Source organism: Myotis nattereri (genome assembly GCF_964212035.1).
Source record: "Myotis nattereri genome assembly, chromosome: 5".
NCBI classification, from domain to species: domain Eukaryota; kingdom Metazoa; phylum Chordata; class Mammalia; order Chiroptera; family Vespertilionidae; genus Myotis; species Myotis nattereri.
This window is the reverse complement of record NC_138080.1, coordinates 53,130,806-53,145,278: the sequence shown is the minus strand read 5'-3', so window position 1 is coordinate 53,145,278 and position 14,473 is coordinate 53,130,806. Positions and strand designations below refer to the sequence as shown.

The 14,473-nt window shown below is 34.7% G+C and overlaps 1 protein-coding gene across 2 annotated transcripts in view; it reads left to right on the top strand.

Moving 5' to 3' along the window:
* ARFIP1 (ARF interacting protein 1) overlaps positions 1–14,473 on the top strand; it is an 83,312-nt gene that overhangs the window by 45,930 nt on the left and 22,909 nt on the right. For both annotated transcript variants that reach the window (XM_081092258.1, XM_081092257.1), the window contains 2 exons: positions 8,004–8,161; positions 13,748–13,922. In XM_081092258.1, the coding sequence (XP_080948384.1) occupies positions 8,004–8,161; positions 13,748–13,922 (333 nt within the window). The remainder of the gene's footprint in view (positions 1–8,003; positions 8,162–13,747; positions 13,923–14,473) is intronic.

Sequence of the window (14,473 nt, the reverse complement as noted above, 5' to 3'; positions counted from 1 at the left end):
TGGGGAAAATGGTACTACTGCCTCAGAAGGATCATGCTATGTACTACTTTTTATAATCAGGGCAAAAAAATGTAGCTGCCCATAGAACAGCAAGATGCCCTTCACCTGTATGAAAAGTGTGGTCACTGGTGCATGCAGCGTCCCAGATTGTGAGAGGGATGTCCAACTGCCAGTTTAGGCCCTACATCCCCCGAGGGGTCCTGGATTGTGAGAGGGCGTGGGCTGGGCTGAGGGCACCCCTCCTCCCCGCCCCCCACATGAATTTCATACACCAGGCCTCTAGTCTAATATAATTTTTAAGAAGGCCCAACTGACTTATGTCAACATAGTGAACCAGTTGTACTCTAGAGATGTCAGCTGGAGGCTTCAGGGGAAGGGAACTTGATTGGAGGGAAGGAAATGGAATACTCAGCCTGCCTGAACCTAGAAAGAGTCATAGTTATGTATAGCTGGGTGTGGATAAAACATAAATCTGCGCGTCTATTGAAAATTCACTCTTACCTAGTCTCCTTTTGTCTTGAACAAGTAGTAACTTGCTTGACTGGATTTGTGATATACTTTTACTGAATCATTAGTATAAATTGTGAATCTTAGAATGAAATTATTTTTCTGCATACATTTCTATTCAGCAAAACATTTCCAACAATTTCTTACGATATCTTAAGTGACTCTTTTTTGTCTTTTTTCTTCTCTCACCTAAGGGTACAGAAATCCCTTGCATACAGACTTTTAACTTCAAGAGTTAGATAATATAGAGTATTAAGTCATTTCATAATATCTAGAAACTTGGACAAAGAAAGCTGGCTAGAGATGGCAACATATATCATAATAGTGAAAAATATTGATTTTTAATTCTGAGTCAGACAAAAAGAACTAATTAATATTTAGAAAGTAGGATAAGCATAACAGCTGCAGTTTTGAGTGTCCACAATTATAATAGACTGAATGCATTATAATCATTATGTCATGTAATTCAATGAACAACACTGCAAGAAATGTTATCCCCAATTTATAGATGAGGAAACTGAAGCCAGGAGAGGTTAGGTGATTTTTATAAGATTATGAATCAAAAGGTAGAACTGGAATTTATATCCTGGTCTGTCTATGTTTCTCCATGATGCTATCTAAAGTGGAATCTTTAGAGGGTCTATGACCCAGAGAAAAAGCCCCACAGTATAGAAAGAGGTAGCCAGGGTATAGAACCTGGGAAAGTGTTGCAGATATGTTAACAGTAATGCTACACTCAATAAACCTATCTATCTATCTATCTATCTATCTATCTATCTATCTATCTATCTATCTATCTATCTAAAAGCCTAAGTGACTGACGTCTGTCCATCCAACCAGCCGGTACATATGATGCACACTGGCTATCTAAAAATAAACATTGACTCACATGTGTACAATACATATAAAGCTCTCACTGATGCCAATCACACGCATGCGTTTCCATCTATCATTGTCGATCGTGAATTTGGTTGTTTTCATTGACATTCTGATGCTGAAAGAAAGCGGCGGCATCAACAGAATATGTCTGAAGACCAGCTATTGGCACAGCTATCCCCGTCTGACACTGGCCTCCCATTTAAATTAATTCGAAGACAGTTTCCCGTGATGCCAGCTTTTGGAATGACTATTAATAAATTACAAACTCTAGACAGAGTAGGAATATTCCTACCTGAACCTGTTTTTAGACATGGTCAGTTATATGTTGCTTTCTCTCGAGTTCGAAGAGCGTGTGACATTAAAGTTAAAGTTGTAAATACTTCATCACAAGGGAGATTAGTCAAGCACTCTGAAAGTGTTTTTACTCTTAATCTGGTATACAGGGAGATATTAGAATAAGTTTAATCAATTTATTAGTCATTGTTTTTATCAATGTTTTTATATCATGTTTTCGTTGTTTTTATATCATGTCTTTTATGTTGTTTATTCATATATTATTTTCATATACAGTTTACTCATTTTCTTTCATCTCTGACACTTCTATTATAGAGAAAGGGCAATTAGCAATATTAAAATATTTCTAATTAATTTCCTTTCAATGTGCACGAATCCATGCACCAGGCCACTAGTTAATTATAATAGTTAACAGATTGGGGACTTACTATATGCCAGATACAGTTCTAAGCAACTTGGAGATACATTTGCTGGCCTGGCTTATATATGAATTAACTCAACTAATGGTCAGTCTTAGCTAATAAATACTTTTATTACATTTCTTTGTATATGTGAATCCTTTTTTTTGCAGAATTAAGGGTTAATAATCCTCAGTATTCAAGTCCATTGGACTCAGTTTTAATTTTTGAGTTTTCTGTTTGAGCATTTCTAACTCTTTGTAAGAACTGGTATTTCATGACTTTTATTCTTTCTTCAAGGTCTCCCAGTGAGAAAATTTACTTCTTTTTTTTAATAGAATAAAACTTTTTATTTTGCAACTACCATATGGGTTCATAAGAAATCAGTGACACAGTATGAGATCTTAATGATCTTATTTTTCTATATCTTAAAACATTTTGCTATTTCATCATCTTAGGAATTATTTCATCACTATTCATCAGTTATTTCCAACCATGTTAAAAATGACTGAGATAGCCCAGCTGGTGTGGCTCAGTGTGTGAGTATTGGCCTATGAACCAGGAGGTCACGATTCAATTCCTGAAATGACTAAGATAATAAAACAAAAGAAAGACACCATTGCCTAGAATGATACAATAGTGAGAGAAATACTTTTTGTTTGTGTTGCCAACAAGAAATCTGGAGAAACCATTTTTGTGGTCTTTTTTTTTTTTTTATAAATATTCATGAACACAGCGGAGAACTTAGAATTTTCCATTTCCTGCCCATAATAGCAAAGAGAAGATAATACCACAGGAAGATATTTCACAATTATTAGATAAATCAGAAGAGGATTGCAAAGACTCAGCAGTATTGACTCTTAACAATAATGGCAAAATTGATAATATAAGTGAAATCTTAGTTTATGAGTCTTCTGATGATATCCCAGAAAATTCATCGTAAATCCAAGGGTCAGTGAGTAACAATGTATTATTAAGGACAAAAAGGAAATGTGGTATTGTATGAGTCAGGATTCTCCAAAGAAATAGAACCAGCTGGATGTGTGGATATATAAAGATTTATTCTAAGAAACTGGTTCACACAATTATGAAGACTCAGTACATAAAGAATCTGCAGGGTAGGCTGGCAAGCTGGAGACCCAGGGAGAGCTGCAGTTTGAGTTCAAAGGCAGTCTGCTAGCAAAGTTCCTTCTTGCTCTGGGAGGTCAGTTTTGTTCTATTAAGGACTTCAGCTGATTGGATGGGACCCATTTACATTATGGAGGACAGTCTACTTTGCTTACAGTCCATTAATTTAAATCTTAATCTTATCCAAAAAGCACCCTCACAGAAACATCCAAAATAATGTTCGATGAAATATCTGGATGCCGTGGCCTTGCCAAGTTGACACATAAAATTAACCATTTCAGGTATTTTCTTTCATCTAGTTAGTTGTTCAGCAGGAGTGACTCCCATCATGCAACATTTTGGGTCAAGAATCTGGACCATCCTATTTTGCTAAAAAGACATGATATATCCTTCTTTTATGATGTTTGTGCACCGAAATGTGCTTGATATGATTTGTCAGTGAACAAATGCTCAAGGCAAGTGTGTATATTTAAGTGATTTGAAGGAAATAGAAAATTCATTGGCTTTAACATTCTAATTGATGTTTATAAATGTAAAATAAGTGGTAAACTAGCCCTGGCCAGGTGGCATGGTTAAAGCATCTTTCCATATACCAAAAGGTAGCCAGTTTGATTCCTGGTCAGGGCACATAACTAGGTTATGGGTTCAATCCATGATCAGGGTGCATACAGGAGGCAACCCATTGATGTTTCTTTCTCTCTCTCCCTTCCTTTCTCTCTCTAAAAAAAAAAAAAAAAAAAAAATCAGTTAAAAACACATTTCCTCTGTTGAGGATTAAAAAATAATAATGATAACGGTAAATTAGAACCTACCGTATTTGAAATCTGGAATCAATATTTACTGGATGGATATTTTTATATCAGGGTTTTCCAGCGAAATAGAACCAATAGGAGATAGGTATATAATATATACACACACAAAGAGATTTATTTTAAGGAATTGCGGAGGTTGACAAATCTGACATCTGTAGGGTAGGCCAGCAGGCTGGAATCTAAAGCAGGATTTCTATGATACAGTCTTAACAGCAGAATTCCTTCTCCTGGAAACCTCAGTCTTGTTCGTAAGGCTTCAACTATTTGAATGAGGCCACCCACATAATGGAAGATAATCTCCTTAAAGTCAACTTTAAATCACCTCTCCAATGTTTATCATTATAAATGTTATTCGAATCAACAAAATCTGTATCTTCGTAGCAACATTTGGACTGGTGTTTGACCAGACAAATGGACACCATAGTCTAAACAGGTTGACACATAAAATTAACTATCACAACCCTTCATTTCAATTTAGCACATATGGACATGTTCTTAAACCATATTTAATCTCAAAATAAAGACAATAAGAAAGTCTTTTCCACCTATCATGATACAACTGTCCTGCAGACTATTTAAGACATATTAACTCTTTCCCCAGAAGAGGATGCAAAGTCCTTGGGTAACGTTCATTTTTTTCTTTGATATACTATAACTTAAATACTATGATGTAAAGTTAACATATACTGTGTTACATGATAAAGGGATAAATAAGAGAGGGAAGGGAAAAAAAAGTATTTATACACACAAATGTGTTTAAGACAAAATAAGAAATAAATACTGATTAAAAGTATAGTCTTTATTTCTACAAATGTCCACATAGTCATAGCTGCTTCCACTACCCATTCTATATTGCATTTGCTTTCAGCCAGCCCCTCAGCCGTCGTGGTTCTTTGCTTGGTAGGGTCCCCCAAATCATTGATATTAGTCATAAGGCATAGGAGTACTATGAGACACCCTAAGGCAGTGTTCAGCAAACTGTGAGCCACATGCAGCTTTTTGGCCCCTTGAATGTGGCTCTTCCACAAAATATCGACTTCTGCGCATGGGCCACGAAGTTTCAATCGCACTGTACATGCGCGCCCGCACGTGGTATTTTGTGGAAGAGCCACACTCAAGGGGCCAAAGACCCGCATGTGGCTCGTGAGCCGCAGTTTGCCAACCACTGCCTTAAGGGATCACCTATATTCCAGGCATACTCTTCCTTACCTGCATTGCATAGCAGCAATCCAGTTTTCCTTTGGTAATCAGGATCACTCATGCCAGCTTGCAAAGTTACTCCCTTCTTTGCCTGTTGATTCTTTTTAAAATATATATATATATTTTTTAGTGATTTTTAGAGAGAGGGGGGGATAGATTTTTAGAGAGAGGAAGGGGGGATTGATGAGAGAGGAACATCATCATCCATCAGCTGCCTCAGGCATGTGCCCTGACTGGGAATCAAACTGGTGACCCCTTGGTTCCTGGGTCAATCTCAGCCTCTGAGCCATACCAGCCATGCCTCTGTTGATTCTTTATGAGGATAACTTAGCAGGTTGCAGTAGTGAAGAGATGGTGTCCACTGTCTCCCACCTTGTGCTGTATTAACTGAGATCCGTGGAAAATACTTAACTCAGGGCTTGGCACTTACTGGCACTGCATAAATTAGGATGGATGTGATCGCTGTTGATGGGATTATGGCATTTGGAAGTTGAGGAAAATTTAAAGATTAGTCCACTTCTTTCCTTTTTTAGAGAAACAACCAGCATCTACCAGTAAAAAAGCTGATGTCCTAAGGGTAATAGGAAATGATATTTTAACAAATATCTGTCATCTGTCTGAATCTTTATACAGATTATCTCATTATACTTCCTATCAGGTGTGTATGGGAATGATCTTCTTTTTATTAGTAAGGAAATTAAAACACAAAGAATTTAAATTATTCACAAAAGATACAAATCCAGTCAATGGCAGAATCAAGATGTGAACTTCCAAGTTGTTTGAATTACCAAACTAGACTTTTACCATTTTATCCCATGCCTTCTGACTCCTAGTTCTATTATACCACGGCACCTCATTAAATTGTATTTTCTCAATTTAAAGGGTAACATCTACATCAAAATTAGGAAAGTTCACACAACCCAAGTTACTGTCAATTATCAATTAATACTTATATTTTTTATTGCTCTGTATTATTGTTTAAAATAATGCATTCGTTATCAATTACATAATAATTTATATTACTAAAACTTGATGTTTTAGAACAAATCAGATGTTTTAATTATTTAGTCCTAAGTTTAATGGGAAGTGCTGTTTATTTACACCTGGTAAATTTGCATCTGGTAGATGTAAATGATGTAGGAGCTGCTGAAGAATAAAAAAAATTTTAATATTTTCAAACTTTGTTCTCTCCATATGTAAAGTAAGCACATTTTTAGATCAGGGAATTGGACTGGTTTTCCTTCTTCGGTGGCAGATTAGAACCACAACGTTGTTCTTGATGTATGTACTCTTTTATTTGTTTAGTTTATTTGTAATTACTAAGGCAATTCACAAAAATATGTAAAATGTCTCTAACAGAATAGTAACATAAATTATCAACTAAATGAAGTTTAGGAATTATGTTTTATCATATTTGCGGTGCCAAAACATATTTAATTATTTATGTATTTACTCATAATGCATGTACATATGTATATTTCTTCCTAATGTCCTAATTGGTTTATGTCTTTTACTACTGTATCTCTTGTAAAAATGCTTTTTTATTCTAGCCAGTTTTCAAATTATACATTAAAATCTTAAGTTTTATACACATTCTCATCACAGAATTATAGGTGAGATTTACATTCATGAAACAGAATAGTGGCAGTTTACTCCTCCTGTCTGCTTTGAATTTAGGCCAGTTTTTCTCATCTATAAATATAGGATTTCAATTTTTGCAATATACTATTTCTGCTGCTGTTTCATCTTACTAAGTTTTAGTTTTTTGTTTGTTTTTAGTAAAAGAGCAGCCTTCTAGATTGTATAGATTTTCCTCAGTCCAGCATATAGAGTACTGGATCTCTAAATGGAAAATACTTTTAGCATAATAAAAATAATTTTACTTTCCTGCTATTTATTAACTGTTGAATATGTTATCTCCTAAAAATTTAATTATAGCTATAGCACTAGTATTAAATTTGTATCTTCTAAGATTCAAGTTAATTTAATATTACATTCTTTTCAGCTAAATTAAAAATTTTTATGACAAACTTCAGAATTCTCAAATTGAGTGATACATCTTACAATATGGTCAACATTTTTATTTGGTCTGATGTGTTCCTGATAATCTGTTAATTAATCAAACTTGGACTGTAAAGCTTTTACTGCTGAAAATTTAGAGTTAGTCCTTGCCATATCTGAAGGAGCCATGTGTAATGTTGCTAAGCCAAGGTTCAGTTTATTCAGAGAAATGAATTCATTGGTGTCGAGTGATCCTTCCTCAGCTGTATGCCCAGATAGACTTGAACTTGGGCGTCAACTGGTCACTAAGTTTACAAAGAAATGTGTATTATTAATATTTATACTTCAAAGAGATTTAGTCAAAACACAAAAGCGCAATCTATTTTATGTCTGAAAGTTTTAGCCAATTGTTACCTAATTTGGTTGTGAAAGTTATAGTTTCTCTGATTAATAATCTGCTATATTTTTCTTGCTAACAGCTGTGCTTACAGTATAATCGAAACAAAAAGGAGAAATGAAAATACTCTTTCTAGTACAAAGTAGTTTAACTTTTAAAATTATTTATTTTGCTATGCATCTGAGCTGATGACAGTTTTGGTTTACTAGACTTTTCTGGTAATAATATAGCTAGTTATAATTTAGATTCCTATTTTTTTAAACATTGACAGAAAAATTCTATAGCTAGAGTTCTAAATCAAATAATTTCCCATTAGTGATATTTGAGAGTTTTAAAATAAATTTACTAACTTATTACTAGATAAGTTAAGGTGACTTTTTGTTTTAGGAAGAATTTGGCTATAATGCAGACACCCAGAAGCTGCTGGCTAAAAATGGAGAGACTCTTCTTGGAGCCATTAATTTTTTCATTGCCAGTGTGAACACTTTGGTGAATAAAACAATTGAAGATACATTAATGACTGTGAAACAGTATGAAAGTGCCAGGTTGGTATAAATTTTCATTATATTATCTCTTTTACAGATGGTATGCAATTCTGTAATGGTTTTCTTTGTAAATAAGAGAAACCAACTCTGGCCAGTATGGGCAGTACATGAATGTATGAGGTTATAGGATAGCCTATGGAGCCAATAGCATGGCAAGAGAAGAGAAAGCCAAGATAATTCCTCAGAAGAATCTGCTTAGGACCCTGATGCTGGGTACCCCTGGTACTTGATGCTGCCACAGCTACCATAAATAATTTCCAAAAGACCCCTGAATATTTGCTTCATTGCCTTTAAGGTGCCCGAATGAATCTTGGTCATGTGCCCAAACCCTGGCTGCTAGGGGATAAGGAGATGAAGGCTCTCCCAGTTCCAGCTTCCTTAGAAGGGGACAAGGCCTTGTGTTCTACCAGGTAGAGATTAGATGCCCTCTATAATCTGTCCTAAGCCTACCTTTTCACCCTTATTACCATTGCTTCCCACTGTAAGCAGTTGACTGCTTCTGCAGTAGCCAGACTTATAGTTTCCATTTCTCTTGAATTTACAAGCTCATTTCTGCCTCTTTGACTTTGTTCATATTGTGGATACCAACTCCCTAATCTTCCATTTATCCAGATTATAACCAGCCTTCAAACTCTTTCAAATTTTACCTTTTATATAAATGAAATATTTGCCTTATATTGTCATAGCTGTGTATAATGCAGTGTTTTCATACATTTTATATACACACACTCACACACACAATTTCTCCATCTCATTACCATCCTATTAGGTAAACAAAGTACATATTAATAAATACTTATAAATGCCTAAAAAGTAGCAGACCCATGATAGCAGTTTTCAACTTTTGATTCCAGATTCCATCCCCCCGCCCCCCCTCCCCCCACACCTCATTCAAAGACCCTTGAAGTGGTTTTTTTTCTTACCACTTGAAATTTTATTTTCTGTTATACTTTTTGTAGTGTAATTGAAGTGCAAACGTTACCGTCTAGAAGTTTAACTTTACTTTTTGGCCTCTGGCCCTAGTTTAATGATGTGAGAAATGCTTATGAAAACTAAATTCATCTAGTCTTTTTTTTTTTTGCAATTAAGTGCTTATTCTTAAGTATGTATTTTCTTCTGCTTTACATACGTTAAAAGCCCAAATCACTTGGAAAGTTAACTTTGATCTTTCCACAAGAAGAGATGCTTCTATCCTATGCTATGTTTTCAATTTAGTATTAACTCATATGAGATTCTTAATGGCTTGGGAATGAAGGTTAAGACAAATACCTGTGGTTGTCTGGTGGGAGGAGGAAGAAGAAGGGGCTCAGTGCCATAGTTAGATTTTGGACTTTTTTTTTTTTTTTTACTTTATTGTTTGAATTATTTGCTAACATAGTATTAAAATCAGAAGGTGGAAAAGAAGAAACACAATCTATCAATAGGATATTCCTCAGTAACATTGAGTCTCTCAATAAGATATCTTTCAGTAGGAATCCCTTCAATAATATTTCCAGTAATTGGTTCTCCAATTTCTATTTAAGTCCTCTCGTGACCTTGGCTGTATGTTTTAAAGGATTCAATTCTATAAATTCTATTTGATTCTTTTTCAAATCTGTCTGTCCTTATTCATAATATCCTAATTTGTTCATAATGAATACTCTTCTTTTTATCTCTTTAATCATTTTAAGCACTTTTGTTTTAATATTTGTGGGTTTTGAAGTTGCAAATTCTTTTGTTACAAAAGTATCCCCAGTTAAACACTACATGAATCTAGTTCTGTTTCTCTACTTTATAATTGTCCACCTATTTTGAAATATATGTAGTTACTAAAAAATATTTTCAAAATGTAAAATATATTTTATTTTAGACATGTAATATCTTTCTCTTCAACCTTTATTTCTGACATGCTTTTAAAAATACTAGCTCATATTAAAGAAAGAAAAATTTATTAGATAAGTCACTCCATAGACATTTTATATTTAATTTGCAGAGAAAAAAATAAACCTCTAGACGTTGAATGCTTTGCTCACTTGGAGAGCTAATTTAAAACCAAAATGAGAATCCATGAGCTTTCTACTTTTGATCATTAGGCCTCAAGCTTGAACTGCATCTTTTAAATCTCAAATTTTCACATCTTATTATAAAAAGTAATTTTCGTATCTTATCATGAGAAATCTGACAAAGCACAATGTGATATAAGATCTCAGTTTATCCAATATAGAGGTTTGTTTGAAACTTCAACAAAATTATAAATCAAGTTATATGTACTTGGTAGCTGATTATCAGGAAACCTTTAGACATCCTCTGTGTGTGCTTTAAAAACCACCACCAATAATGACCTCGCCCCATAATTTGTTCTTTTTATTGAAATTACAGCATATGATTTTATTCATCAAGGTTAGCTTGGGGTTTGACTTCTCTGTGCTTTTTATGAAGTAGCTAAGGAATTGACTGGTTGTAACACTAAAGCATTGCCTACTGAGGGATGACATGTAAAAAGGAATCCCAGATTAAAAATTTCTCAGTAGCTAAATTTTATTCTCTGTCAAAATCAGAATTTACTGACTTTTAGGACAAGGGTCAGCTATTTGATCCAGCACAGAAAGTGGCAATTTAGGCATATGTTCGGGTGGCCTTTTAATGCTCCCCATTGTGCATTGTGTACAAGCATTTCCTAGCCCTCTGGTGCTTCAAGTATAAAAAATCAAATAACAGCCCATTCAACACTTCTCTATAGCAGCACCGACAAGGGAGTCAATTGTGGTCAATATGGACACCTATTCTCTAGAAGTTTTACATAAACCAAAAGTAACCAGCTATCACTAACTTTGTTGATGTGGACTCAATACAGACTGGCAGGTGAAGAGTTACATTTTGAAAACTTAGCATGCTTCTCTTTCTGGTTGTAATGAGCACTGTTAAAGAAGCCCTTAGGGAAAGTTTTACTTTGATACCATCTACAAACTCTGGATGTAAGGTCAGCATTATAACTTTGATTATGCTTAAATTAATCACTGTTGTTTCAAAATTGTGATTCAAGGCAATTGAAGGATATTTGTCTTCACATTAAGCCACCACATATTACTATTTATTTTTGTTTTACTTTTTTCTCTTTTATTTTTGTAGTTTTTTTAGTATGTTTGCTTCTAGTTATTTTTCTTCTAATTTGGCCATAATAATAAGCAAAGATATTAGTTAATACCTGGAATCCTGACTACTTTATATATATGAAGCAGCAAGAGATAAAGTAGCTGAAGATATTAGAGCCAGGGAAGGATAGAGTGGTCATCCAGTTGGCTATATAGAACCCATGGAATTTAACCAACTTGTTACAAAGTCAGTGCCTCCTAAAAATGTAGTATCTGTCTCCTCCTTAGCTCTAGTGCCATTGTCCTGATTCAGTGACTCATTTTTCTTTTGCCCGTAATCTTCTAATTGGTTTCCTTATTTCTGATTTCTTAATCTTCAACTCCAGCTCATCTTCCATTCCTTACACTACTACTGTAATCATCTTTCTGTCCTGAACAAATTGCACATGTTCTTTCTGTGGCTTCCCATCCCTTGTCCTATGGATTAAACCTGATCCCTTTAGCATGGCCTTTAAGCCCTGCTTAATCTCAGGTTTGTCTACCCGTTTGACTTTGACTCCTTCCATTATGTGGTCCAACTTCAGGTTCTAACATACTGAATTACTTTCCAAATGTTTCATGGTACCTTACAACAGATAAAAATACACCGTTGTCCATAGTATTCTCTTCCTGGAAAGTTCTACCAATTTCCCTGCCCCAATCTACCTTTTAAGCTTTTACCATCCTCTAAAATTTTATTTTAGTGTTTTAATTCTACTCTGAGATGCCTTTCAAATATCTAATTATGTATTTCTTCCTCTTGATTTCCACTCTCTTTTATCCTCTCTTCTGGCAGTTTCCATCATCTCATTTTGTTGTAGTTGTTTTAAGAACTTCTCTCCCTCTAGACCAGCGATTCTCAACCTGTGGGTCGCGACCCCTTTGGCGGTCAAACGACCCTTTCACAGGGGTCGCCTAAGACCATCCTGCATATCAGATATTTACATTATGATTCATAACAGTAGCAACATTACAGTTATGAAGTAGCAACGAAAATAATTTTATGGTTGGGTCACAACATGAAGAACTGTATTTAAAGGTCCAGAAGGTTGAGAACCACTGACTGTAAGCTTCTCAAAGATAAACTATCTGATGATCTTTATAGCTCTACTTTCTAGCACAGTGCCTGGAACATAGAATGTGCTCACTTAATATTTCTTGAATGAATCAATGTTTCAGTGAATGAATGAATGATTATTTGGCCCTGAAAGATCAAGTTTGTTCAATTCAGTACAAGTGAAGAATAAATTAGATTCAGTACATTCTTTCTCAAGTCTTATATACAATATATTTTGACATTTAAAATGTTCATAATTCTCAGAAAAGGAACTGTGACTTGTACTTGAGAGATTTGAATAAAGAGCATTATTTTTAGGGCATAAGTTTTGTGGTGCTGACTTTGACTAAATTAGAGGTCACTTTCTTCTTGGCTGAGTACTGAGTAATTATGACTGCTGGATAAGTCACTGTTTAATAAACAAGATAGTATTATACTTTCACAGGTGCTGTGTTTGAGGTATTATGAGGTGCTTATGGGATCATGGAGTGATAGTGGGTGAGGTAACTATTTAAGTTAGTTGTGGGAGACTAGTAGGGGGTACATCTCAGGGAACACAAGGTGGTAAATGCTCTATGATAGATACTGTGTCACATTCTGAATACTAATGTTATAGAAATCCATCTGGAGTTGTGCTGTCTTATATGGTAGCCACTAGCCGTGTGTGTCTGCTGAGCCCTTGAAATGTGGCCAGCCTGAATTGAGTGGTGATGGGAGTGTAAAATACATGATGGATTTCAAAGACTCAGTATCCCCCAAAAGTAAAATAGTTTATTAACAGTTTTTTACATTGATTACATGTTGCAGTGATAATGTTTTGGATTTTTTGATAAAATGTATTATTAGAAAACATGTGAAATTAATTTTTGTTACTTTAGTGTGACTACTAGAAAACTTTAAGTTACATATGCAGCTCGCGCTATAGTTCTGTTGTGCATTGCTGACATAAACTGTACTTTAAGGACTGCTGACCCTCAGTTTAACTTCCTTTTATTGGTTCATTTTAAGTATCTCATTCTAAAGTCCATCCTCACCTGCTTTGCCTTATCAGTATTAACCAGATTACTACTCTTGTTCTTGTTAGCATTAGATTTTGACGTCTGTCTTTTTCAAACTGGTTTTCACATTTTGGAAATTTTACTTGTCAGTTAATACTGTACTTTGGGAGGGATAGTTAACGAGATTAAGGGGCAGCTTAATTCTACTCTGAGATGAGTAGAATTTTGTTTCCCGCCATGCTTATATTAATAGTTTTTTGTATTAAAGAAATACATCATTTTAAAAGCATAAGGTATAAAGTATATGTGAAAATTATTATCTATTAAGGCATAATATGAGACTGTAATGTACTTCTAGCTCACTTCTTGAACCTATTTCACTCTGTTTTGTAATGTGCTTCACTTATTCTCTTTTTTCCAGGATTGAATATGATGCATATCGCACTGATTTGGAAGAACTGAATCTTGGACCACGTGATGCAAACACTCTGCCAAAGATCGAGCAGTCACAGCATCTGTTCCAAGCACATAAGGAAAAATACGATAAAATGCGCAATGATGTTTCTATCAAGTTGAAATTTCTAGAAGAAAATAAGGTGAACTTATTCTTTACTTTTTGAGATCTTTCTGTGAACTTTTAAAAGTCAGCCTAAAGAGCAATAAATAAAAAGTTTTTTGTTTTTGTTAACTCTCTTTCATTACAGTTGCAAAATGGAATTTCACCTGTAATCAGTGTTTGAGTTTTTAGAAGTATCCAAAATGTATTTATCTTTCTGTTGTAGAAGTCATCATCAGCTCTACTGTCCTAGTCTTTCATGTCTAACAATTGGCCAAAAACAGTTATATAATGACAGATTCTGCTCGGGATGTTTTAAAACCTTTTTATTAATGGTAGGTGCAGATTTCAGGAAAGGAAGAGTATTCTGTGCAGTAACTGGCAAATGAGGAATGACTAGAAAGTCCAGCATAGAGCTGCATTTGGCATAATCTAGATGAAATTAGCCAAGAAATCACGTTATTTTCATGTAACATGAACACATCCGAGGACTAGGATAGTGAAAGCTGAGATGTACCTACTTACTGTAGGCTTGAAGACGGATTCATATAATATTATGCTCCTTAGTTTTGGTTTAAGTAAAGAATAGGT